The sequence below is a fragment of the Gastrolobium bilobum genome, unplaced genomic scaffold (genome assembly GCF_033153095.1).
Source record: "Gastrolobium bilobum isolate Gb01-03AN ecotype WA unplaced genomic scaffold, APGP_CSIRO_Gbil_v1 utg522, whole genome shotgun sequence".
In the NCBI taxonomy this organism is placed as follows: Eukaryota; Viridiplantae; Streptophyta; class Magnoliopsida; order Fabales; family Fabaceae; genus Gastrolobium; species Gastrolobium bilobum.
The window spans coordinates 169,684-195,618 of record NW_026897044.1 but is presented as its reverse complement, the minus strand read 5'-3'; the positions used below and the strand labels follow the sequence as shown (position 1 = coordinate 195,618).

Sequence of the window (25,935 nt, the reverse complement as noted above, 5' to 3'; positions counted from 1 at the left end):
AAGGCAAAGTTAAACATTCATAAGAGTTAGGAAACATCATATTTGAAACATCATATGAGTATCATTATATTTGAAGACATGGATGTACAGTAGTGCATTACAAAATAAAGACAACGGTCAGGAATTAAAAAAAAGGCCTCTAATACAAAATGGCATTTGAATCATTGTTGAGTACAATTCAAAAGGGTATAACAATATGTTCCCAAAAAAACGTTTGCATAATAAGGCCTTCAAATACATAATGGCCAGGAATTACAAAAAAAGTCATTCACATAATAAGAAACCCTTCTCAGTTGGCTCATGCACTACTCCCAGGTCATATACATCAGTAGCTCATTTTCTTGAGGCAGGTCTTGGTGGCCTAAAACCAGGTGTGCTCATGAAGGCCAATAATCTGCTTCGTGTGGCACTGCTTGCTACATTTATAGTTTCATTACTCAACAGTTCCTGTGCCTGTTGTGGATTTGATGGAGGTGGACTGCTTCCTCTCAAGTTTCCCTCATGTGGCTGAGAATTACCCACTGCTGCAGGGCCTCCTTGACTTAATGGGATTTCATCTACTGAGCTTGATCCAATCCTTACATTCATTGCATTTTCTGGTCTTGCTAGTCTCTTCCCTTTGTTGGTAGTTGGTGGTCCCTTACATGTCTTTGCATAGTGTCCATGTTGACCACATTTAGGACATTTGGTTGCATAGGTCCTTTTCACTTTCTTTGTATTGCTCCCTTGTTCTTCACTTGGGTCCTTCCTCCTGTGTTTCTTAGGACACCCAATTGGCCTTTTCAGTTTTGGAGGAAGAGGTTTGGGTTCATCAGATGAAGGCCAATACTTGTCTGAATTAACTGGGTTCAAGGTGTGTGCATAAGTGGCATGCAAAGCATCTACTGTAAGCCATTGATGCACATAATTCTCAGGAGGTTCATTTTTGTGACAAATGGCTGCTACTGCATGCTCACATGGCAATCCAGTCAACTGCCATGCATTGCATGCACAAGTTTAAGTTGTTAAATTCACTCCCACTTTCTCACCCCTGCCACTGACTTCATACATTTCTTGGTGCAGATTCCCTGTCCAAGTTGGTGTCCATGAATTGCTCATTACCTTTATTTGATCAAGTTTCTTCTGTTGAGCAGGAGCTATTTTACCCCTGATAGTTCTTAGAACCCTTTGATGTGTTGTCATCCTCCTCATAATGTAGCACCTCAATTCCTCCAGAAGACTGAATATTGGTTTGGACCTATAACCAACAATCTTGGCATTCCATATCTGTGCCATGTTTGTTATGTTGTCACATTTGGGCCAGTGACTGAAATATGCCTTTACCCAACTTGAGGGATCAATGTTATCTAAATACTTCCATGCTGCCTCATTTAATCCTTTCAAATGTTGCATTGTTTTCTGGAACTGTGGAACAGTGTTGCATCTTGAACACTCCCAAACAATTCCTCTGTTTGCCTTATCTTTCCAATGTTTTATAAAGTTTTCCATACATGTTGCACACAAAATCGATGATGTGCACCAGGCATGACCTCTTGCAGTGCTGGAATCAAACCCTGCACACAGAGACCAAACAAGCAAAAAAACAATGAGTGCATAAGGACCATTGTCAAGTAAACAGAGTCACAAATAAAGTTCCAGTTCTCTTTTGATCAGAAATACATACCTTTTGTTGATCAGAAATAAAGTTCCAACCATAGACTCCATGGTTGCCAATGTCTTCTTGTAACAGAGTCAAAAACCACTTCCAGTTCTCTTTTGTTTCACTATCTACCACTGCATAAGTAATGACATAGAAGCTCTTGTTTGCATCTTCGCTAATTGCACTCAACAACTGTCCTCCATAATATCCTTTTAAAAAACAACCATCCAGGCCAATTAATGGCCTGCAACGAGCTTTAAACCCTCTCTTACATGCATCAAGACAAATATACAATTTGGAAAATATTGGTGGGGCTTGTGGGTCAGGTTGGGGTATCACTTGCATTTGACAAGTAGAGCCAGGATTGCTTCTCAAAAGCTCCCTAAGTAGTCTCTCAGCTTTGCATATTGCTCCTTTTCACATCCTTCAATTCTGGCCTTGGCCTTATGAAGTGCCTTGGTAACTTTCTTCAAATGGACATAGACCTTATACTTCTCTTTCATATGTTCATATGCTTCAGCCCTTGTCATGTTGGGCTGTGTCATTAACCTTTTCTCTAATTTATTTACAACCCAGTCCTTACTTGCCCTCTTATTTCTGAATAGTCTACTGCAAGAATGTGAGTCATTAAAAGTTTTTACCTGAAAAGAGGCCAATTTATTGTTCCAAGCACAAAATATCATCCACTGACAGTCTTCATTACTACATTTGGCTCGTACCCTGATCTTGTCATTCTTCACCCACTTAAATTGTCTTCCTAGACTAATATTATAGTCTTTCACAGCATTCTTAAAGTGCACTAAACTCACAAACTCCATTCCAAGCTCTAAGTGGACATGCCCAAATGAATCATCCACATTAAACTTTGGATTGACAGCCCTTTCAACCTCCTCAGCACCACTTGAAGGAGGAGTCTTCAACTCTTCAGAGTTATATCCATACCCATCCTCTTCGAAAGACATTTGCTTCTCCTCCTCTTCCATTGTATTTTCCCATGCCTGCTCCTCAACAACCTTTTTTTTCTTCTTGTTACACTTTTTTTGTCTAGTAGCCTTAGGTATACACTCATACTCCTCTTCACTCTCTGTTTGGTCTTCATAACCTGGTGGAGGAGACTTATATGGCTCATCCTTCACACTATCATATGAGTCACTAGACAATCCATCACCAGAGGAAACATGATCAGATCCACTACCAAATGAATCACCATGCACCCTTTCATCATCACCACTCTCACATTCGACCCCATCACTCCCTTCTACAGGTGCAGGTGCTATAATATCAGGGATTGCAATGCAATCTTCAAAATATATTTCTATCTCATTCCCATTACATAATGCAGTCTTAACCATCTCCACAATATCAGAGTCCGTATTTCAGAGGTTTTAAACCTACCTCTAAATCCATTTCATTTGGCTTGAGCCATAACATCTGCTTACAACTATCATACCCATAACCCATGAACAGAGTTTCAAGGTCACGCAGGTTCACAAAGTCAGCATCCATCTCAGGTAAATCATCTACTTTACCATTTACATATGTTAGGACCTCTTCATCATTTCTGACTAACACACCCCCATGATGATACCTTATCACTATATATTCATCCATCTGTAAAACAAACAGACCACATTGCAATTACCTACCAAAAGGCTATTGCAATTATATTTGACAATGTTAACAAACAATCAGTTTTTACAACAATATCAAGATGCATATATAACTCAACACTCGGGGAGAAACATACAGTACAGTGCACTCACAAACAAAAACATGTCAGCTTTACAAAATAGGCATGCAATTCATTTACCTAACATGAGGGTCCACAAAACACTAAAAAATGGCAACACATTACTGAAATCGGGACCACATACATAAAAAGGTTTGTTTTTTTCTAAACCCTAACCAAAACTTTAGCAGGGACCACACATGGGGACCATATTCAACATAAAATACAGAACAATTGTGAGGGGGGACCACATATAAAGATCAATTTCTGACAACACGTACCTTTGTGCATGTGAGTTAACACCCACAATCGTACTTTCCTAAACCACCACAGAAGCAGCCGTTCCAAATCCTTCCAAGTCCACGCGCGATCTCCACCCACAAACCACCCTAACTCACAATGCTCACCAGTAACGAAGCTCAGCAGTAAACATTGGGGTTCTTCGCAGGTAACCACAAAAGTCAGTGGATGTCTAACAACGATAAGGTTGAAGGTAGTGGATGAGTAATATCAACTCAACAAACGACATTGTTTGCTTATAATACATCCACTTAAGGGATTATCAAAACGTCGTCGTCGTATAATAATTAAGATAATAATGATATAAAATCCAACGACTGAATTATTTAAATCAATTTTTAAAGTTAATATATGACAATTAATTAATACTTAATCCTAGGTTGGTTTGTTGGCCTTAAAACGCGTAATTTTTGTATTGCAAGTTCAAGGCTATTATTGACCTGCAATGAAGAGCAACTGAGGAGTGTAATGTAAGTAGGTACATACACAAAAAGAGAGAATTTTTTTTAAATAAGCTTATACAGAAAATCGTTTGATCCACTGCATGGTCCTTCTCAGCACTAATCATGAGGCAAATAGTGTTACCACACAGTAGCAATCTAAACCGTGTTACAACATCTGGCTGCCAGAAGCACTATTACAACATTGGATCCAAAAAACAAAGTGCCACTCCCTATAACAGCCATTCCACATTTCTTGATTGGGAACCCAGCATGCAATTCAGGTCATCAAAGGAGACACTAAAACAGCAGTGTTTCCAATTACAGGCTTTAGACTGGCTGCATGCTCGAGTTGTTTCCATGCCTCCTTTCTTTTCTCAGCTGCTGAGCTTAAAATTGCTTCTTCCTCCTTAAAGTGAGAATGACAAGAAAGGAAGAGCTTCTCATCCATCTCCAAGAACATCTTTCTTATACTGTGTGTTAAGTTGACAACTGCCGGGTTCCAGTGGCTTTTAACATTCTTCTCTAATGCTGGAAATATGATGGGCAGGATCACTTGACGGTTATGAGCAATCAAGTTGACAATGTGGTCATTGTTCCATAAGAAAAGGGCCCTTTCAGCTACCTGAAACAATTCATGCAATCAACAAGCAGGTCAATGGAAACAACTTATTTTCAAAAGTGCCAAAAGAGGGCAAAGATTATATTGGGGAAAAGTGCCAAAAAAGCTACAAATGCAAAAGGGTATAGAATTGCAAAATTAATCCCATTCACAGCAAGTAACCAAATTGTTTTCCGAAAATCTGAAGCTCAGGAAAACCTTTGGGTAGATATCAAAAGTTCAAACAAAAGACACTTGGGAAACAACGACATATAGGAATATTTAACCAAACGATCCTCTATGGTACACTTAATATATAACTAAGTGTCATTAATGCTTACGCAAAAATTTCACTTAATAAAGCAGCATGTTGGGCCACAAATGCTATGACAGAAACTAACCTAAATATGGAAAAGTGAGAGAAAACCTACAAAATTCAAGAATCTTTTACACGAGACCTCCAACCTTAATTATCTATCATACTTAAGTGAGTAACTGAATTGTGAGTGCTTCTATCAAAAATAAACTAAAATATCAAACCAGCCAGCATAGTCGTAGACTCGTAGTAATCAACAAAGAACTAACCAACCGCATGGCATGAATGTACAATTTCTTGCTAGTTAAGGGTACTACAAAACTAATTTGCCCTGGCCTACCAAGCATTCACTTATGTGTTCATAATTGAATATATTACTAAACATAAAGAGTGAAGATCTTCACATCTGTAATTAGAGTATTAGACTGCAATGTACATTCACAGAAATAAAACCTGCCAGAACATGACAGTGAAAGTAAATATTGACACCATGCAAGCTATGGAGCATTAATATAATCCTTCAAATTGTAAAAATAAACATAGGTTTATGCAAATAATGAGGATTAACCAAATGGATTCAGTATAACCATTGTACCTGAAAGTGTAAGCTATTAATGCAGCACCCAATCCGCCAAAACAATGGGACCATGACCCTTTGGAACTCTACCATGTTAATTGCTTCCAAAATTTCTTCAAGTTCACCCAGAAACATCACCTCTTTCTGACTATTTGTTACTGGCCAATATCTCAACAAACCCCTTATCACAATGCTTGCTAACTTTGGCTCCTTCTCTATAAACTGTGTAACACAGTAGGACAATTGCTGAAAGTAGACCCCCATAGATTTCGGCTTGTGCAAGGGGATCAAAACTCTCCACAAGAAGATTTTGTGTTCCTCTTTCAAGGGTAAAGCAAACCCACTAATCACACTCCCAAAAATCTCCAACAACTCAGCAATCCCATTGTGTTTCTCAGACTCAGACACAAATCGATAAAATATATTGTTAATAGATTTTCGAATATAAGGTCTATGCACCATAAACTTCCCATAAATCCTATGCAGAATCGTCTTCAAGCAGTCTCTTTCTCTAGGATCCTCTGAATCAAACAATTCAAGCAATCTGGAAACAAACGAATGATCGATATACTTTTTTGCTACCTTAGCATCGAGGCATGAAGAAGAGATAAATTTAAGCAGCAATTCATACACAATTTGTAAATGTGGCCAAGCAGGATCAAACATTGGCCCATCATCATCATTCTCACCACCACCAGCACCACCCCCATTAGCCCTATAATTAGGTGGAAAAACTCTAAACAGATTAATAGCACACATTCTACACATAGCAAGGATAGCAGGCTCACTAAATCTCATTGACCCACAAGCCACAAAATCAACAAGTTCAACCAAAGTTTTCCTTTTCACATCTTTATCCGCAACGTTCTTACCAGGGTCAGTGAAATCAAACGTAACACAACAAAGGCTCAACTTACTCACAAACAGGTTCATCTTCTCAGCATTAGGAACATCCTTAAACGGCACCAAAGGTTCGATTCCAGACACCATACTCGCCGGAAAAACCGCCGACGAGGAAGCTCGTTTTGCTGCGTTGGCTCGGGCGGCGGAAGAACCGCCACCGTTCGGTCGTTGGCTTCTACGTGGCGAAGCGGTAGAACGCGACGAGTTGCCTCGGGGCGACTCGTCCGAGTCGGGGTTCAACGACTTCCGAGGAAGCTTGCTGAGGAATTGCTTGAGCATTATGACCCAGAAGCAGAAATCAACGAATTCCAAAGCTTTTAGATCGAATCCATGAAGGAAGAATCGGAATCAATCGAACCAGAGAATGTTAATTCCAACGCGTGCCGGGAAAAAGGGAATCAGAAACCCTAGATCTCGGTCGCCGAAGCAAGCAGAAATTCCGATCAATGTGGGGTGCCGCGTGAAATTAAGATCCACATTCGAAATGGGTTCGAGGAAATTTTCGGTTTTGCAGCATGCATAGATGGAAAAATCAAATCTTGAAGATTGTGGTTTGTATGCTGACGAAGAACAACGTGAACCACAAGAGGAATGATGAATCAGATGAAGAGAAAGGGAAAGAGAAAACGTTCATTACAAAAAGAGAAAAATGTGCAGCCAGAAGAATTACAATAATAATGTTACATTTGAACCGAATCTCACATTCTCAACATTTTCTCCACTTTTTCTCGGGAATGTGAGAAAAAGAGAAACGAAACTTGTGGTTGAATTTGGAAAAGAAAAGATATTAGGGCACAAGTAAAAAAGAAGGGGAATTATGGATGTGGTGGTGAGTGCTGACTGGCGAGGATGATGAAGCTCTGCACAGATTTTGGGTAATGGATTGAACCCTCTGAGCTGTTCCTTCTTGTTAATGAATCACCTCCATGAAACTGAAAAAGAAACATGAGAAAAAGGAAAAAAAGTACAATGAGTTTGTGTTTTTCTTTTTATTCGCAAAAAAAAAAAAAAAAAAAAAACTGTCTTTTACTTTTTTAATCTCGAAAATAATCAGAATTATCATCAAATTATAAGAGAACTTTCTTTTTTATTTTTATTGTTTTGCGAGCATGTAATTGCTATTTGCTATGGCACTTTCTGTATTATTATTTTTCTGCAATTTTAACTCGCATATTTAGATATATATCATTATTCAACTGAGGGGGAAAACGACAAAACCATATGAGTATATTTTGGAGGGAAAAAAAAAAGGTGTCATTAAGAAAGAGTTTGGAAAGTAAAACCGTAAAATTAGGGACATCACAACTTGTCACGTGTAATTTCTAGGGTCATCACTAGGTGATCACGTGTATTTATGCAATATATTTTCTTAACAATTATTTAATGAGTTTGTTTTTTCTAACATTACTTTAGATAATTTTATCTAATGTTCATTGAAACGACGTTGTTTTGGGACAGAAATTATGATGTTTTTGTAATTTTAATTTATTTCAGAGTTATAATAGTCTTTATCATTTTAATTTTTTAATTTTTCAACCTCAAAATGACGTCATTTTAATGAATATTAAATAAAGTTGTCTAAAGTAACGTCAGAATCTTTTTTCTCTTATTTACTAAATAGAATAGTTTGATTGTTTAACAAAAAAAGATTCGCTTTTTGTTATGCCACATAATAAGAATTTTTTATTTGCATACACAAATTAAATGTGGAATCCACGCTTAAAAAAAAAAAATCAGGATTCGACATGATATGAAATTAGATTCTTGTTACAAGGAGAAACAATATTATTTCTATAACATGGCACACTTATTTCCCTTAATAAAATAGTATTAAATATTTCGATATTCTTGCATTGAGCTAATCTTCATATTAATTAACTTGATTTTTTTCAAAATAAAAAATTTGAGACGATTGGACTGATTTGAGTTTTGTGTTGAAATTGTTTTCGTGAACTTGATCTGGATTTGGTTAAGGACAAACTTGGGTTGAGAACCTTGTATCCTCGTCATACAGTTCTCAAATTAGACAATGACACGTGGTTTTATTATCCAATTTAGCCACACACTCTTAAATTACTAGTGGTGGTTAGCTAACTTTAGAATTTTAAAAGTTGTCTACCTGAGAATTTGTTTGACCAACAAGTTAGGGTTTTATTTAACCAAATGCAGGTGTGAAAATTAACAACTTTTATTTTAATAATTTTATATTTTAGAAAACAAGAGTGTGCTGTTTGAATTCATGATTATTTAATTATCGATTTAACCCAACAATTTAACTGATAAGTAATAACCACGTTAATAATTTTATATTAATATCTCTAAATGTTTGATTTCAGCAAATAATTAATTTTTCAAATAGATAATAAATTATTTTATGTAGTAAAATTTTGAAAATTAACTACTGATAAAAATAATTGAGTATTACAATCTATAATTGATTATTTAAGCTCTAATAATAAATTATTAAAGTTAATAATTGATTACTGTTTGGGATGAGAGATAATGATGCTATCTGTTTACCTAAATAATAATTATTAATTTATATAATCAATTGTAGTTGTAGACAAATTTAAAATCTTTCCAAATGTCAAATAATCAATTATTACTTTAAATAATCAATTATTTTAAAAAGTGAGAATTAAGCCCCAAGGACTCATTTTCTGAAGGGACGAGAAAGAAATAAAGCATAGAAAAGAAAAGAGGAAAGAGAGAAGTGATGATGGAACACTAAATCATCTAATCATAAAAGTTTTTATATCATCCTTCGAATTAACTAACTAATCATTTAAATTTTTGGGAGAGTTGGTTCTTATAAAAAATAAAAATAAATAAATAAGATTATTGAAGAAAAGTGAGAGAATACAATTTGTTCATGCATAGAAGTGCTTGGAAAATTAATACTTGACGAATTTAGTACTTAGTAACTTAATCAAGGATTTCTCAAAATATCCTATTACTAGGACTTAAATGGCATAATAATGTAACGAGCACATGAATTAGTAGTTGCAAAATTTCATAAATTTAGGAAGTATTGAATTTTTGGATAAACCGAATTGAATTGTTTTTATTTTTTTCAGAACTAGTTCGGAAACGGTTTGGAATTTGTTTATGTTTCAAAATCGGTTTGGGTATGCAAACCTGTTCTATACTGGTTTCGAACTAATTTTGAACCGGTTTTCTAATCAGTTCTTTTGGTTCGGTTTAATTTTTAAACTAATTTATAAAATCATTCAATTCTCAAATCTGGTTCAGAAATATGCGGTGCAATTCAGTTCAATTCAATTATTTTACACACCCCTAATTACGTAATGTGACTTCAAATGCTTATCTCTTTTATGATTTGGAATGAGAAAAGTTATATGATGAATTCATGGTTATAAATTAATATATTAATGTAATTTGCAAAATTGAACATAATTTGATTGATATGCTTCCGTCCATATATAGTGAGAAAATGAATATTGTTATGAGTGTGGCTTCATACTCAAGAGGGGGGTAATTTTATCCAAAACTAGTCGTTATAGTTGTTATGGCGCAGTGGTAATCGATTACCATAATCTGGTAATCGATTACTAACCCGGTTACAGGTTGGATATTCGACAAAAAGAACATTGTTTCGTATTTTGGGTATAACTTGAGTTATTATTAGCAGATTGTTGTGATCTTGGTCTCGTTGAAAAGATCAAAGAGATATATACAATTTATATGTAGAACAAAAGATCCAATTTCATCATCTTCGACACAAAAATTACCTGTAAGACAGAAACCCAAATTATGCAGTAAATTTTAATTTCAAATGTGTTATAACTTGCTTTCAACTACTTTTTGTGAAAGATCTTGACTTGATAAATATGTTTTGAAGTTATAAGACATGTCAATAACCTTTTCCATGGGTTTTTCAAATCTCTTTCAAGAATTTAAAGGTTATAGATTATGCAATTTGGAAAACATGTTTATTTCGAGAAAAGATTTGAGCTCATGCAATGCAATCTACCATATACCTTTACAATCATATCTAAGTCCTAAAAGTGTGTTCTAATAAGGAATTGGACTTAGAGGTGGTAATATAGGTTGAACCCGACAGGTCAACCCGCCAAAATAGGATGGGTTGAGTTATACATTTCAATCCACCAACCCACCTCAACCTGCCCCGCTTAGTTGTGGGACAAAACGGGTTGACGGTGGATTTGGGCGGGTTGGCCCGCCGGTAATTTTTTTTTTAATAATAGGTAGTATTTTATTTGTCACTAAGCTTTTGTGATATAAATTTTTTTTTATATTAGTACTCCCCTAAAAAAATAAAGAAGAAAAACTTTATTTATGACAAAGGTTATTTATATATGGAAAAAAATATCTGACTGAATATTAGTATACATTTAGGCTTGAGATTGGAAAAAAATAAAGGGATTCTAAAATAAAAATAAGTAATATTATAAAATTAATACAATATGATTTATTTTTTATTTTTTAATTATTTTTTTGGCGGGTTGACCCCCCAACCCACCACAAAACGAGGTGGGTTAAGATTTTCAACCCATATCAAAATTTCGGGTGGTGGGCCAACCCGTTTTTGGCGGGTTGGATGCGGGTCGAGACGAGCCGACCTATTTTCCCACCTCTAATTAGACTTAGCTTGTTGCATTTAATCTTGGATTTTGATTCTTCACTTGAGCTTGATGTTTTGACTTGTTGGTTTTGATCATTTTTCACCATGGTTGTAATATTTGGCTTCTCATAGATATTGTCCATGGTTTGTTATCCTTCAATATAGCCTTCTTTCTCATGGTTTTGTTCTTCAAATCCCTTCATGATCATTGTCGAAGTTTGATGTTTATTACTTTGGATTGTCATCCCAATTCTTTTGATTCATTGCTTCTTACTTTATTCTTCTTAGCTTGTTGCCATCAAAGCTCTTCTCTTTTTTGTAGTTGCCACTTTGTTATCATAAAAATATACCTTATATCTACAAATACATGGATCTTATCTAATACAAAATTTGAAAAGATTCATCTTATCTACTAAGCCTAATTGAAATATATTTGAAAATATAATAAAAGAATCGAAACTAATGCAACATCATGTATATATAGATAGAGAAACTAAAGTAATATCATGCATGGACAGAGGTAACTCTAACACTTCCCCTCAAATTAGAGAATGCAGGCAACAAATGCCCAACTTGGAAAGTATAGAATGAAAAGAATATTTTCCAATAGCCTAGGTAAAAATGTCTGCCAATGAGAATGGGAACACACATAAGTAGTGGAGATTGCGTGATCAATGTGCTTTTCCTGGACAAAGTGGCAATCTAGTTCAATATGCTTGGTTCTTCATGAAAAATGAGATTTTTAGCAAAATGCAAAGCTACTTGACTATCACAAAATAGCTTTATGGGTCAATCCTGAAACACCAAGAGAAGCTAAGAAAGATTTTAACCAAACAAGTTCTGAAGTAGTGGTGGCCATAGATCTGTGTTCAGCCTCTGCGAAAGATCTAGATACAATGACTTGCTTCTTGGTCTTCCAGGAAATAGGGGATAAGCCAATCATAACAAAGAATCCTATAATAGATCGCCAAGTGAGGGGGAAACTAACCCAATTTGAATTACAATGAGCTAAAATGTGCAAGTCATAATCAGAACAAAGAAGTAATCCTTCGCGTGTTTCCCTTTAGATATTAGAGCACCCTTGCAATGGAATCAAAATGCTCTTGTTTTGGATGATGCATAAATTGAGATAATGTATGAACAACATAACAAAGCTCGGGTCTGGTGATAGTAAGATAAATCGATCGACCTACTAAACGCAAGCATCAGCAAAAATTGGGCCATCTGTAAGAGCCAATTTATGAATTCGTTCCAAAAGGAATGTCGCAGACTTATAACCAAGAAGTCCACATTCTAAAAGAATATCAAATGTATATTTACGCTGACATAAAAATGAACCTTCTTTATTGTGCACTAATTCAATACCTTGTAAGTATTTTAATGCACCTAGATCTTTAATGTGAAAAGATGAGTTGAGATATGTCTTGACTTCCTTTAATACCTTGTAAGTACACAACGTTTGAAACGAGCCGCAAATTCGTCATTTGATTTCGGGCTAGGATATGCATAACTCAAACTACCAAAGACTCTTAGGTGGTGTTTGGTTTGGAGCTTTTCAAGAGATATCTATGTTTCTCAAGTATGGCTTTTAGAAACACCATGTTTGTTTCAACATATTTTCACCAAAAACCCATCTATGCAATTTGTATGAATTTATGAGAAACATAGATATCCGCACTGTTTAGAAACCCAATTTGAAGGTGGAATTTTTTGGAAAACCGGTTATCTCACTTTTAATGCACTGTTGATCTCATAAAGTTACCTAATTTTCCCAGTAAAGTTTTTTCCCACCAAACAACTTTTTTTTTACATTTTTCTACATATCTCATTTTATCTCACTTTCCAATCATTTCTCTATCTATTACATTTCTCTACTATTCCAAAAAATTTTCCTCAACCAAACGCCCCCTTAAATGATCATATTTAGGCTGCACATGAAAGAGAATCTCATGAGGTGTCTTTGTCATCAAGTAAACGAGTGGGTGTGCGGTTGATCAAGTGAGCTGTTTGTAAGAACACACTTCCCCCAAAATTCATGGTATGATATGCTTGAAAATGCAATGCATAAGCAATGTTTAATATGTGTCCATGCTTCTTTTCTATGCGACCATTTTGTTGTGGTGTATAGGTACAAATAATGAAGCACCAACACTTGATTTTTTCAAAAAAATGTGTCAGACACTGATACAATTTGACATATGGTCAACATTTTGGGACACGTTTATATCGACACATGATTTTGACCTGTCCAACACGGTCAAGGAGAAAAATTAATTTTTTTTATAAAATTAAAATAATTCTAAAATAAAAAATAAGCAACATCAAGTGTTGGTGAAGCATGAGGGGTTGAAACCTTGATGTGTTGCTGAAGGTTGGTAGTGACGAGGGCGTTGCAGAGGGACTGAATAGCATAGAGAATAAAAGGAGTTGAGGAGGGAACGATGGTGAGAACTTCATCGCCAACGGAGATTCCAGTGATGAGCGAGTTAATCGACGACATTTCAATCGATCCATGAAGTAGCAGTGGTATTGAAAATTTGTGCAATCATTGGTTTGCTTAACTAGTAAGGCCTTGCAGCTTCGTCATAGAGGGTGGGCAACACAATCTACATGTTATGCTAACAAACAAAAAACGCAGAGCAATGAAACAAAAGGTAAGCAATACAAATTTAATAAATAAGTCTAAGGCCCAACCGCTTAACATGGGCATATAGTGTGAGCTCATTCATCTCAACTGGGCTTGAAACTTGAAATATGAGTGGGCTAAGAATACATGGGCTTGAATGCCTTATTCTTCAATCTTTTTAAAGCATGTTTGGATTCTCTTATTTTTAAACTAGAAGCTATTTATAAGTTAAAGCTAAAAAAAAGAGCTTAAAAAAAATAAGCTAAAAGCTGTTTGAAAATTACATAAAAGTTTTAGCTTAAAAATTAATTAAAAACACATATTTCAAGAAAATTATCTCTCTCTTTCTCTTTATCATTCTTCATTTTAAAAAAAAGCACACAATTCAAGAAAAATAGATAAGAGCTTAAAAAAAAGCTTCTCCTAGGAACTTTTAGTTTTCAGCTTCTTTTTTTTTCATTATAAAAAAAAGAGCTTTTCGTTATAAGAGCTTTTCTCAAAACCTGTTTGGTCTAGCTTATGCTTATAAGTAGCTTCTAGCTTAAAAATAAGAGGATCCAAACAGACACTTAGTGTTTCACTTGTTTTAAATTATATTGAATAATCAAAAATATTTTATAAATAATATTATAAGCTCTATAATCAATATCTTTAGCACACTCATGAGCAACATGTTTATAGATAAAATTATTCAAGATATTTATTAGTTATATGACTTTTTACGAGCTTCTATACGTATTAAATGTAAATTATATTATATATATTAAAAATATTATTTAATATCAAAATATATCTCAACGTGTCAAAATTTAATATTTTTTAAAATTAATGTATCGTATTGTGTTCCATATCAGTACAACATAGGATACAAAAGCATTGATGAATAATACGAGGTTCATCGGACAAAGAAAGAGGGCTTTTGTGTCTGAACTCATTCTCATTGTCTGTTTGGAAAATTTTAATGGCTTTTCCAAATTGAGTTCGAACCAAATTAAAGAAAGTTCTAATTAGACCAGCAGCTTCACTCTTTTCAGTTATTAGATACACCCAAACACCTCAACTAAAATCATCCCCAAGGGTAAGACAGCAAATTATGTATTTTTTATATTAAATCACAAACCAGAACTCAGAGGTTTCTGGGTTTAACCGCTCTTATAATATCATTCTTGTAAATTTAAATTGTATTTGTGAGATAAAATATGTCAAATGAGATTTCATTGTGTAGATCTCGAAAAGTTATGTGAAATCAAAAAAAAAATTATCTGATTTGGATACCCGAGTCAAAAATTATGGTCTTCAGAAGTTTTACGATTAAATTATTAATTTTTTTTTTTGAAAAAAAATGTGACACGTGTCAACACCTGATGAGTAATGCCTAAATTAGGCGTGATTGCCTTTTGAGTGACGCCCAATTTAGACGTAATTGATGACGCCCAAATTGGACGTGATATTATGCAACAAATATGTAATTATTTCTAAAATTGTCATAAATTCGTAATTTTTTATTTAAAAAACAATATATCAATTTTTTTGCCTAATAATTGCAGTTAAATAATGTTAAATATATATAGTTTCATTGAAAAGAGATCCTGTTAATACATTCTTAATATCTTATTAATTATCAAGTGTCAGAGTTTAACTTGACCAAGTCACCTAATTTTTCTTTCATTTCTTAACATATACCAAACATATAATATAACAACGGTTTTAGTTTGTCCTTTAACATGATCAGAGAAATATTTTTACACACACAATATTTTGTGGGGTTCACATTTTTTAAACTAAAAAAAATAAAAATTATAGCACACAAAATAAATCTCTATAACATTACACAATCACTTTTCCTATCATATAACTGTTATAAAATCTATAACAAACACCCCGCTACCCGAGTATAAGTTCATCATATATTCTATTCCATTTTAATACGTCTGTCAAATAATATAAAATGATTTTTTTATATGAAAAGATATTGACCCACCATTATATTCGAATAAAATCAATTATTAATAAAGAGGATAAAAAAATTCTATATTAATATAAATATAAGTTGATCCTACCTTTTTCCTTTTTTAGACAAACGCAAATGCAAAGGAAATCATCTCAGCTTGCTACAATTTGAACTGTGACTTCAAAACTTCGGGGTTTAATTCGAAAGTGCAAAAGACAAAAGCCAGTTGTATTTAAAAAGAGAGAGACAAAAGCCAGTTAAAAAAATGTACCAAAAAGAAAAGAGTGAGATATTCTAACTACAAAATTTTTTACTACTAACTTACTATCATCACATTATCATTGGATCAAAGAGAGAGAATGTCAAAAATTAAAAAAGTGTTTGAAGCTAGAGAAAATATTAATCTAATGGTGATTAGATAGGTAGTAAGTTGGTAGTGAAAAATTTTGGTAGTAAAAATATCTTTCCTAAAAAAAACAAGTTAAAAAAGAAAAAAAGAACCAAAAAAAGAAAAAAAGAAAAAAAAGAAAAAGAAAAAGATACAGTGAGGTAAAACCGCGAAGGAAGCAACAGAGTTGTTTTTGACAGCCTTGTTTGTGATTGGGACACCGTTCCTCTTTCCCTCCGTCACCATCGCATAAACCCCAACCATACGGTGCCGTTTTCTTTTCCTCTGTCGTTTCGTTCTTTCTCTCTCTCTCTCTCTCTCTCTCTCTATCTGTAGCTCCCGATGCGTTTCTCTATCCAATTCAGCGTTGTTGTCGTTGTGCTCTGCTCTCCGATTCTTTGAGTCAACGCTTCGATTTTGCATCTTCTTACTGTCGTTTCGTCGATTCATACAAGCGCCCTATTCACGTGGTTTCTTGCGTTATTCCCTCAGGTATACCTACTTCCTTTTCAAATTTCTTTTAATTCATCCTTAAATTCAAAGAAAGACACGCAGATGGTGATATAAAATTGCAAACTGAAATTTACTTGAAAGAAATCATGTATTGAATTTATTTATTTTTTAATTTTTTTTTTTTTTTTTTTAGGTTTTTATCACTGTAAAACATTTGTTAAATTATTTTCTTGGTTCTGCAGGTTGGGGGTAGATATTTATGAACTTTAATTGGTGTTGTTTCATCAATAATTAAATCATGTGCAGAAATTCGGTAATGTGCCTTTCTCTTGTTGCAAGCAACCATATGTCTCTATGTTCAATTATGATTTTTTTTTTTTTTTTTTTAAATTTCCAGTTATGGCAATAAACATGTTTTTTCTGTGCACTGGCAACATTAATCATTTCTAAGTTGTTAATGTATACGTGTGTGTGTGTGTATTAAAGGTGGTGACTATGGCTTTGGAAATAAATAGTGCTTTTTAACAGAATGTCAATGTAAGTAGCTGACTTTGCCGCATCCCGTGGTGCCAAGTAACTAACCGGTTTACAAGTGCAAGGAGAAGCAATTGTTTTCAGTCACACCTCAGAAATTTGTATTTAAAGGTTATATATATGTTTTTTTGTTTTTGTTTTTGGGATTCTATGCTTCATTGGCAATCAGTTGTGTTGGTGGTGGGGTTAGATGGACGTTCTCTCACTAGTACTGTATCTTGAAGGTCCAAAAGACACTTACCCGTTGTTGATGGAGCGGCCAGGGAGCTTCAATGGCAGTCAGCATATCATAGAAATAGCTGGGAGTACTGATGCTTCCACGCCTGCCTCGCCGCATGATAGACATTTTAATGGTGTAGATGCATCGCAGCATGAAGACAGAATTAGTAGTGCAAGAATACCTGTTTCCACCTCGAGTATATCTAATGGATCAAATACTAGGAATTCTTCGTTCATCAGACGAGGGGATACTCGTCGGAATAGGAGTCCTGTGCATTCTGGGTTATGGATATCTATTGAGCTAGTTCTCTTAGTAAGCCAGATTGTTGCATCTATAGTTGTTTTGTCTTTGTCAAGGCATGAGCATCCACGTGCCCCATTGTTTCATTGGATTGTGGGTTATGCTTCTGGATGTGCTGCTACCCTCCCTCTGCTTTATTGGCGGTATTATCATCATAACCATATGCGAGAGCAAGATTCATCTCAATCGCGTCAAACATCTCCTCGGGTTAATGATCCTTCCGGGACACTTCTTTCCAGTTCCAGAACTAATGGAGTTGAAGTTGGTCAGGCTGCTGCTCCATCCTCCAGAAGCATTCAAGCTTCAGTATTGATGAATAGAAGGTAGTGAATTAGTTACTATTATTGTTAATTAGTTATGCTTTTTTTCAATGTTAGAATCACAATTTTTATTTTTATTTACATTTTTTAAGTTTGAACCACAACTTTTAGATGCCATTTCAACTCCTTGTTATCTTGCTCGAAAGGTAAATATTGGTCTTTAAATGTTTGTAGCTAGCAGGCTTACTTTGCTTAGATGATGTTTCTCTTTTTCTTCTTCTCGTTTTTGTGGCATTTTGGATTATTTCAACGGGATACGTTATCTTTTGATCTTCTACTTATTTCTTTTTCTTCTCTAATCATATTTCCTCTTTTATTCACATAAAATGAAAGGAATGATGTAAATTAATTGCTTTTGGTCACAACTTTTGAGCAACATATTTGTCTTCTCCAATTTGTTTTGAAGTTTTGGTTACTCTTTGTTCTTTATCATGAGTTGGAAATGAGCAAAACTTGTGCTTGACCTGTCTGAATCAAATGGTCAATTTGGTCAACCATCTCATGACTTTCATATATGATAATCAGGGTAATATGTGCTCCCTCTGTTTTAGTTTTAGGACTGTTCTATTTCTTTTCCCTGCTCTGATATGTGGTAATGATTGCTCAAAATTGTTACGAGATGGATAATCTATGAGTGCATGTAGTAATTAAGGCATCCCACCAATTATAAAGGCCTAGGAAAGAATATCCAACTAAGGCAGCACACCAACAGAATCAATGAAATGGCCACATTAGCTTAAAGGGTAAATCAACTCTGAAGAGAAAATTTCTTTTCAGATAACTTTCTAGCTCTAGAAAATTGTTTTGATTGCATTCCAAACTGATAAATCCATCAAGTGGTCAGGAGCGGCCTTTATAGCAACCATCCTGTTATTAGCACCACACTCCCAGATAAACATTTGTGCTATCATGGAGCTGGCAATGATAGACAAAATTGAAGTACTTGGTGCAGTTATCTTGGTAGTGAAGGAATATGTAGAATTGGCTGAATGGCCATTCCTGTTTCATGAGGAATAGTACCCTGCACTGTCTATGCCAAGCTGAAAGCTCCAAATCAGAGTTATGGATGATCAGAGCTACTCACTTGCTTTTAGTAAACTGGTTAACAGCTTGTTTTGGGATTAGGACTTGGTGATGTTGTGTTCTTGTGTAGTTACCAGATAGCATTTCTTTATACCATTATATGTTTCTTAAAAATCTAAAAATATTACTTTTATAGTTCTTAACTGAAAGTCTGGGAATATACATGTGAAACTAGTTGAAGGGGGTATTCTATATGGCGATTCCTCTCTTAAACTGCTCACAACAGGTGAAGCATGGTGGGTTTTGGGGCATAATTTTCAAAAGGTGATTTAGGATCTGATATTTAGAATCATATAGCAAAGAGTTGAGCCAGAACTCTTCCAAAGTTATGGTTGGTTTTCTTGTTCCTCCAAAAATAGCACCTCTTTATTATTCATTGATAAGGATGAAAGTTCTAATGTGAATTCATCAGAGCTTAATAATTCTTTAGCACTCTTTATTATTGTTGAAAACTGGTTTCAGAGCCTAGGATAAAATCAGAAATTTGAAAATTGAACTTAGGATATATAAAATTTTTGAACATTTTAGTCCTCAAATTCTGGCTTTTAGCCTCCAAGGGCCTTGTTTAGGATATTATTTTCTTCCCTTACTCTTCTAGTAACCAAACCAAATTAATAAGAAGTATTACAAAGTGCTCTTGCCATGCCAACCAAACTATGAAAATGATGGATTGCTTTGAACTATTGCTTTGTTTCTCTGATGCAGAATGGAGAAACATATTTTAGGATTATTGTGTTATTCAGATATTATCATGTTATTCTTAGAAATATTAGAATTTCCTCTTATTTAAGAAGTCTTTCATTATTATTAATAATATGTGGGAAAATATTATTATGTTAAGATTTCCTATTTAATTTGATTTGAGTAGGATTTCATATTTTAGGAAATTAATATTTGATATAATTTTAAATTTAATTTAGATATGTCTAGGATTTTTATTATCTTTGGGTTATAAATACCCTTTTGGTACTTTTTGTTATTCACACCTTTTAGCATAATTATAATATTGAGATTTCCTTTTCTCCTAGTTAGAGGAGTAATTTTCCCTAGAGGTGTTCTTGCCAGAGGAGTACTTTAGGTTTACTAGAGTATAATGTAATCTGATGGATAGTAAGGTTTATTTATTATCAATGGTGATGTGGCATGTCATATAGTCAGTTCAGTTCTGTTGTATCTGTTACGTGCGGTTGTAACTGATCATCTGATTGTATAGATGTGAGCTTGTAGGTTAAGCATTATACTTATCTTCTATATATATCAGATCTGAAGTTTAGATCTGATAGATATAACAAAGTTACAGTTCTGAAGTTTTTAATTTTCTCTCAGATTCTCTTACTTTGTTTAATTTTCTTTAGCTGTTCTTCAATTCTTTTAAGGTTTATCGTTCTACATCATCCTCACTTTGATCATTGTCTAAGTTTGGCTGTAAAACACATTAATGTACAATCATCCTTCAATATCCCTTAATGTACTGATAACTCGTGATGCAAATTAGGTCTTGTACTGGTTTGCATTGTTTCACTGTTTTTGTTGCAATCAGTATTTTGAATTTTGCTATTGAATGTCGTGAATACAATTGTATCTAATTGCTTCTTTAATCTTTAGAATTATATTAAGTTATTGTTCATCTATATTTAGAATTATACAAAGGTTGAATGATACACACATGCTGGCACACATCAGCACATGTATATAAAATGTTATTCTAGGTATATATAAGCATCCAGCCTGCTTCCCCGCATAATACAAGCCATGGTATATTCAGTGATAGTAACTTCCAGTTAACTTTTAAGTTTCATGAATGCATACCAAGTTATATTTCACTCCTTTTTTTTTTTTTTGTAATCATAATGGAGGTTATGCTATGTCAAGAAAATCTGAAGTATTAAAGAATGTAGCACTCTAATCTGTAATAAAGGTGTGATACAGATTACAGGCTAAAAAACTCTTGAGATTGAACTTATCAGTAATAATTATAGAAGAAATTAAGGTTGTTTTTAGGAAACTGTTATGAAGGAAAGTAGGAAACAGCCAAGTGTAATATTTAATGTTCTTTTCTTTATGTCATGCTTACTGTCTTGTTCTTCCCTCACTCCAATTCCTGTTTATTCATTAAAATTTGAAATTTTAACTTATAGTTTCATGGTTATAACTTCTAAACATTGTAATTTGTGAAGCTGTTAAGCCCTTGTTCATTCTTGCACTGCAGAATGAAGACACTAGTGGAGTACTTCAAAATATCTTTAGATTGCTTTTTTGCTGTATGGTTTGTTGTGGGAAATGTATGGATCTTTGGGGGACATTCGACTGTTGATGAAGCTCCTAACTTGTACAGGTATAGCCTTTCTTGCGCTCTTGCATTTAATCTTCTGGTTTTTCAGAGGCTTCAGATTATAAATGCTTCCTTTTGCTTGGCAGGTTATGTATAGTGTTTCTTGCATTTAGCTGTATTGGTTATGCTATGCCCTTCATTCTGTGTTCAACAATCTGCTGTTGTCTCCCTTGTATAATTTCCATCCTTGGGGTTAGAGAGGATCAGACACAAAACAGAGGGGCAACTTCTGAATCCATTAATGCTCTGCCAACTTACAAGTTCAAGATGAAGAAAAATAAAAGAAGTGGTGAAAGCAATTCAGCTGCTGCCGAAGGTGGAATTGTGGCCGCAGGAACTGAAAAAGAGCGTGTGATCTCCGGGGAAGATGCGGTAATTACATTTTTATTCAGGATACTTATTAAAAATTCATAACATCGTGGCACTTTTTGTCTAGTTACATGATGTCCTGTTATGTAAAGGATTATCTTCTTATGAAATGGTGTATATCTAATCAAACTTCTATCTCTTTGGGCTTTGGAGGAGCAACTTTAGGCTTGTAGGTTATATTTTACATGCCTGTTTAAATTCATTATTTTGTAGCTTCTGGAGAATGGATAGCTGCCATATCTTACAAACTTTTTTCAGCCATAGTATCTTAAAAATTTCATAATTTTCACTCATAAATGTAGCATCCATGCCATCAGGTAATAGAAGTTGGTGTGGTGCTGTTTTTGAATTAGATTATTATTTAAGTTATCCTTCTGAATCTCTCATTGATAATGTTAAAAGATCCTGCATTACAGTATGTCTTTCTCGTTGTAACCAGGACGTTGATTGTGTTTTGTGTCTGTTTGCTGGCTGTGACTGGGAATGTTGGTACTTTTTGTGGTTAATGCAGGTTTGCTGCATCTGTCTGGCAAAGTATGAAAATAATGATGAGCTAAGAGAATTGCCTTGTTCTCATCTTTTCCACAAAGACTGCGTAGATAAGTGGTTGAAGATAAATTCATTATGCCCTCTTTGCAAGAGTGAGGTTGGTGAGAACTTGACAGGATCCATCTCTGGAGAAGATGCCAGCCAACAACGAGGTGACATCAGGGTTGGGAACGGCCTCACCAATACCACAGTTTAGTCTAGTAATATACAATTTGAATCCTCTCTTTTTCCTTAAGAACTGAATAATCTCCTCTTATGAGTGACGAGAGAGAAAGAACAAACTGGCCTATTTATAAAACCCCTGCACAGGTAATACTTTGTCCCTCCACAATAAATTGTGTTTTCTTCTCTCATAACAGGACATTCATGTTCTTAAGGAAAAGGAAATAATCCAAAGTCTCTTATATACATATGTACACTCGTAGTTTTGTAAAGTTTTTTCTATGCAGTCCACTCTTTTTACATGGATGAATGTTTGATTAAATTCATCCATTCCATAACATTTTTGATGATATATTTTCTTTTTCTTGTTGGAGCTGTAAGTTGGTCAATACAAGGCATTGCCTTCTATAGTCTACTTGTGATGTAGCTAATTGTTCAAGGGACGCTTAGCCCTGCCATAAGCTGTATGGTTTGGGCTGTGGGAGTTAAAACTAGTCTTATTAAACTTGGATTGGACTCGCTTGTTCAACCATTGAACTAGTTACCTAACCGAACCGCTTAGGTAATGGTTCTAAATAGCACAATAAATCAGTCAAGCTCAAGAACTGGTGTGGCTTGATTTGACTCGTCTAGTTCATAGAAAACCTGACATGTCATGCATTTTTTTAAAAGAAAAACATCGTCATTTTTATATAATGGAAAAAGAGAAGAAAAATAAGATAACAGGACGAAGTCAGCCGAGGCAGAGCCTGCAAAGGCCTAGCTCTGATGATCTGAAGAGGAGAGCTGAACTTGAAGAGCAGAGGCAGATGGCATCCCATTTGTCTGTCCAGATCCTTTTGTCATTTGTTCGTGGCAACTCCGGTTTATGTTCATCGGTCTAAGCATCCAGGTTGAGTAAAGGGTTTTATGATTTCTTTGTGTAACTTGCTCCTCGTGATTTGCATTTCTAATCAGCCATTGACATCAGTGCAACTCAATGCTTAATGTTGCACACTATCCCTGTTGATTTTTTAATTTCTGATCGCATGATGGTGTGATGTATCTTCCATAAGAACAATGAATAATTATTTTTCATTCTACTTATTGGAAAAGTTGGTTGAATCATTCATGGCGTATGCATACTTGAGGTCTTTCCAATGCTGGAATCTGAAAAGCATTATGATTTATTTGATGTTGTCTGAACTGGTTCAATGTTGATGTCCAAGAATTTTACTAAAATGGTATTTTTCCCCATTGTTTATAGCTGTAAGATGCAATTTAAATTTTTTAGCTTTATTGCAGCCTTACAGCACATTAGTCTGATCTTTTGACGATGTACCACAATTTAGCAGATAATGTGTGGATTTATAAGTGAGCCAATATTTTTATCGGAACCTGAATGTTTGCCGTAACACTATTCGAAAGATATTGGGATGTGATTGTAGAAACACTTATATCCTATTGCCTTTAAAATCCTTGATTGGTTCTATCTGATCCTATTTAGGATACAAAGCTTTATATGATACGTCTTCCCATGCTGACCTTGTCATGTATTCTGTATTGGTGAATTTGTTTTATTCAGGAAAATTGCTTGCTTGTATGATTTTGTTTATATAGTTTTCTTGTTGAAAGGATTTTACTTAAAAGTTAATTGTATGTCCATATTCTTTATGAGAGAAGAAGGTTTTCATAAGAGGAGATCTAAATGGTCATATTGATAAAAGTGGTGGAGGTTTTGATAGAATTATGGAGGTTATGGTTATGGAACGAGAAATGAGGCTGAAGAAGATATCTTGAATGTCGCACATACTTATGATTTGATGCTAGCGAATACATTTTTTTGAAAAAGGGAATCTATCTAATCACATATAGTGGCCAAAATCATAGCCAAATTGATTTCTTTCTAGCTAGAAGAAAGATAGAACCTCATGTGTTGATTGTAAGATTTATCCCGGAGAATGTGTCATTATGCAATTTAAGCTGGTAGTTCTAAAGGCTCGGTTAAACAAGTACATAAAATACAGAAAAGTGCTCAGAACCTAAGAATAAGATGGTGGAAGTTAAAAGAGGAAAAATATATAGAGTTCAAGGAAAGAATGCTTCATGAACGATCATGGGAGTTTGATGGAGGAGCAAATGAAATGTGGAATGAGATGACTATATGTATCCAAAATGTGGTAAGGAGGGTGTTAGAAGGTAAAGGGAATGGATTTCAAACAAAGTAAAAATGGTGGTGGAATAAAGAGGTGCATGAGGCAATTAAACAAAAGAAGGAATGCTTTAGATGTTTACATAAAAGTCCGAATGATGAGAACTTGTAAAAGTTTAGATTGGCTAGAAAAAATGTTAAGAAAACAGTGTGAGAAGCTAGAGGCAAGATTTTCACCAGTTTGTATAAAAATCTTGGGAGCAAGTGTAGTGAAAAAAGAATATATAAACTTGCAAAATTGAGAAATAAGAAAAGTAAAGACCTCACCCAGGTTAGATGTGTAATCCGAAGTAGGGATGCCAAACAAACTAATTGATCAGAGTTGAGAAAATAAAAATTGTTGCTATAAAAATGACTAGATCATATCAGAGTTCGAAGTCCAAATCTCCATCTAATGTCAAAGTCTTTTATTTGGACTGTGGTGCTTGATAGAATTAATACGAATAATGTGTTTCAGGTTTGTAAGCCGCATTTAAAATAATAATTTTTTTTTTCATACATGAGGAATAATAATTATAAGGGGGACAAACTTATATAACATTATTTTTTATAGGGAAAAATATGTTCTTATAAAGGACACGAAGAAGTGTGAGTCCTACTAAAAAGGACATTTAAAATAACTAGTTATGTCATTTCAAATGACACACATTTCTCCCTTTTTTATAAGCTTGAATGTAGTTTAAAACAAATGTTTAATGAATTTAATAGGCTAATCGTCCTTTCTACAACTCCACCACTTCTATAGGTGCGGTATCATTTCCTGGAACTCGTAACATTAATATCATATTAATTTATTTTTTTTAAAGATTATGAATAAATCATAATTAAAAGAAAAATAATAAATAAAAAAATAATACAATATTTTTTTTACATTTTAAACCAGTTTAAAATGTGAAATTAATATATAGAATCTAATCATCTAGAAGTCCTCCTACACTAGTTGTATGGATGCAAGTATTACATGTGTTCGATCCTTTGTTGGATAATGACGTGTAATTTATTATTTTTATATTAAAATATTTAGAATTGGTATTATTTTTTAAGCAAATATTTTTTTTGGTCCTCAGAAAAAAACACATAATCTATTTTAATCCTTAGAAAATAAAAAGTCTGAAGTACAAATCTAACCTATTAGTTGAATGGGTCTCCTGTCAACTTAAATTTTATAATCTGAAGTAGGGCTGGCAAACAAACTAATTGATAAGAGCTCAGACAATAAAAAGGACTAGATCAAATCAGAGTTCGAAGTCCAAATTTCCCTCTAATGTCAAAGTCTTTTATTTGGACTGTGGTGCTTAATAGAATTAGGGAAATATAAGAATCATATTGCAGGAATGACACTGTTC

At 34.2% G+C, this 25,935-nt stretch overlaps 3 protein-coding genes across 3 annotated transcripts; 1 reads left to right on the top strand and 2 right to left on the bottom strand.

Annotated features, from left to right (window-relative positions):
* Positions 1 to 333: 333 nt before the first annotated feature.
* On the bottom strand, positions 334 to 1,984 carry LOC133303653 (uncharacterized). Its single transcript, XM_061503597.1, has 4 exons — positions 1,664 to 1,984; positions 1,491 to 1,553; positions 1,102 to 1,404; positions 334 to 972 (listed from the first exon to the last, which is right to left on the bottom strand). Exons 1-4 carry the CDS (start codon positions 1,982 to 1,984, stop codon positions 334 to 336), a joined length of 1,326 nt encoding a protein of 441 aa, XP_061359581.1.
* A 2,185-nt stretch (positions 1,985 to 4,169) lies between these two features.
* LOC133303651 (serine/threonine protein phosphatase 2A 57 kDa regulatory subunit B' kappa isoform-like) lies at positions 4,170 to 7,413 on the bottom strand. Its single transcript, XM_061503594.1, has 2 exons — positions 5,621 to 7,413; positions 4,170 to 4,733 (listed from the first exon to the last, which is right to left on the bottom strand). The coding sequence occupies exons 1-2, from the start codon at positions 6,782 to 6,784 to the stop codon at positions 4,389 to 4,391; spliced, it is 1,509 nt and encodes a 502-aa protein (XP_061359578.1). The 5' UTR covers positions 6,785 to 7,413; the 3' UTR covers positions 4,170 to 4,388.
* A 9,814-nt stretch (positions 7,414 to 17,227) lies between these two features.
* Positions 17,228 to 23,449, top strand: LOC133303660 (E3 ubiquitin-protein ligase At1g12760-like). Its single transcript, XM_061503606.1, has 4 exons — positions 17,228 to 17,906; positions 21,196 to 21,321; positions 21,405 to 21,690; positions 22,199 to 23,449. Exons 1-4 carry the CDS (start codon positions 17,254 to 17,256, stop codon positions 22,430 to 22,432), a joined length of 1,299 nt encoding a protein of 432 aa, XP_061359590.1. The 5' UTR covers positions 17,228 to 17,253; the 3' UTR covers positions 22,433 to 23,449.
* The last annotated feature ends 2,486 nt before the right edge of the window (positions 23,450 to 25,935 follow it).

Coding starts and splice junctions, on each gene's coding strand:
- LOC133303660 (XM_061503606.1), top strand. CDS start 17,254: ATGGACGTTCTCTCACTAGTACTGTATCTTGAAGGTCCAAAAGACACT. Junction 17,907..21,195: donor TCAGTATTGATGAATAGAAG/GTAGTGAATTAG, acceptor CTTGCACTGCAG/AATGAAGACACTAGTGGAGT. Junction 21,322..21,404: donor GAAGCTCCTAACTTGTACAG/GTATAGCCTTTC, acceptor TTTGCTTGGCAG/GTTATGTATAGTGTTTCTTG.
- LOC133303653 (XM_061503597.1), bottom strand. CDS start 1,984: ATGCAAGTGATACCCCAACCTGACCCACAAGCCCCACCAATATTTTCC. Junction 1,554..1,663: donor TTATTTCTGATCAACAAAAG/GTATGTATTTCT, acceptor CTCTGTGTGCAG/GGTTTGATTCCAGCACTGCA. Junction 1,405..1,490: donor ATCGATTTTGTGTGCAACAT/GTATGGAAAACT, acceptor ACTGTTCCACAG/TTCCAGAAAACAATGCAACA.
- LOC133303651 (XM_061503594.1), bottom strand. CDS start 6,784: ATGCTCAAGCAATTCCTCAGCAAGCTTCCTCGGAAGTCGTTGAACCCC. Junction 4,734..5,620: donor TTAATAGCTTACACTTTCAG/GTACAATGGTTA, acceptor GAATTGTTTCAG/GTAGCTGAAAGGGCCCTTTT.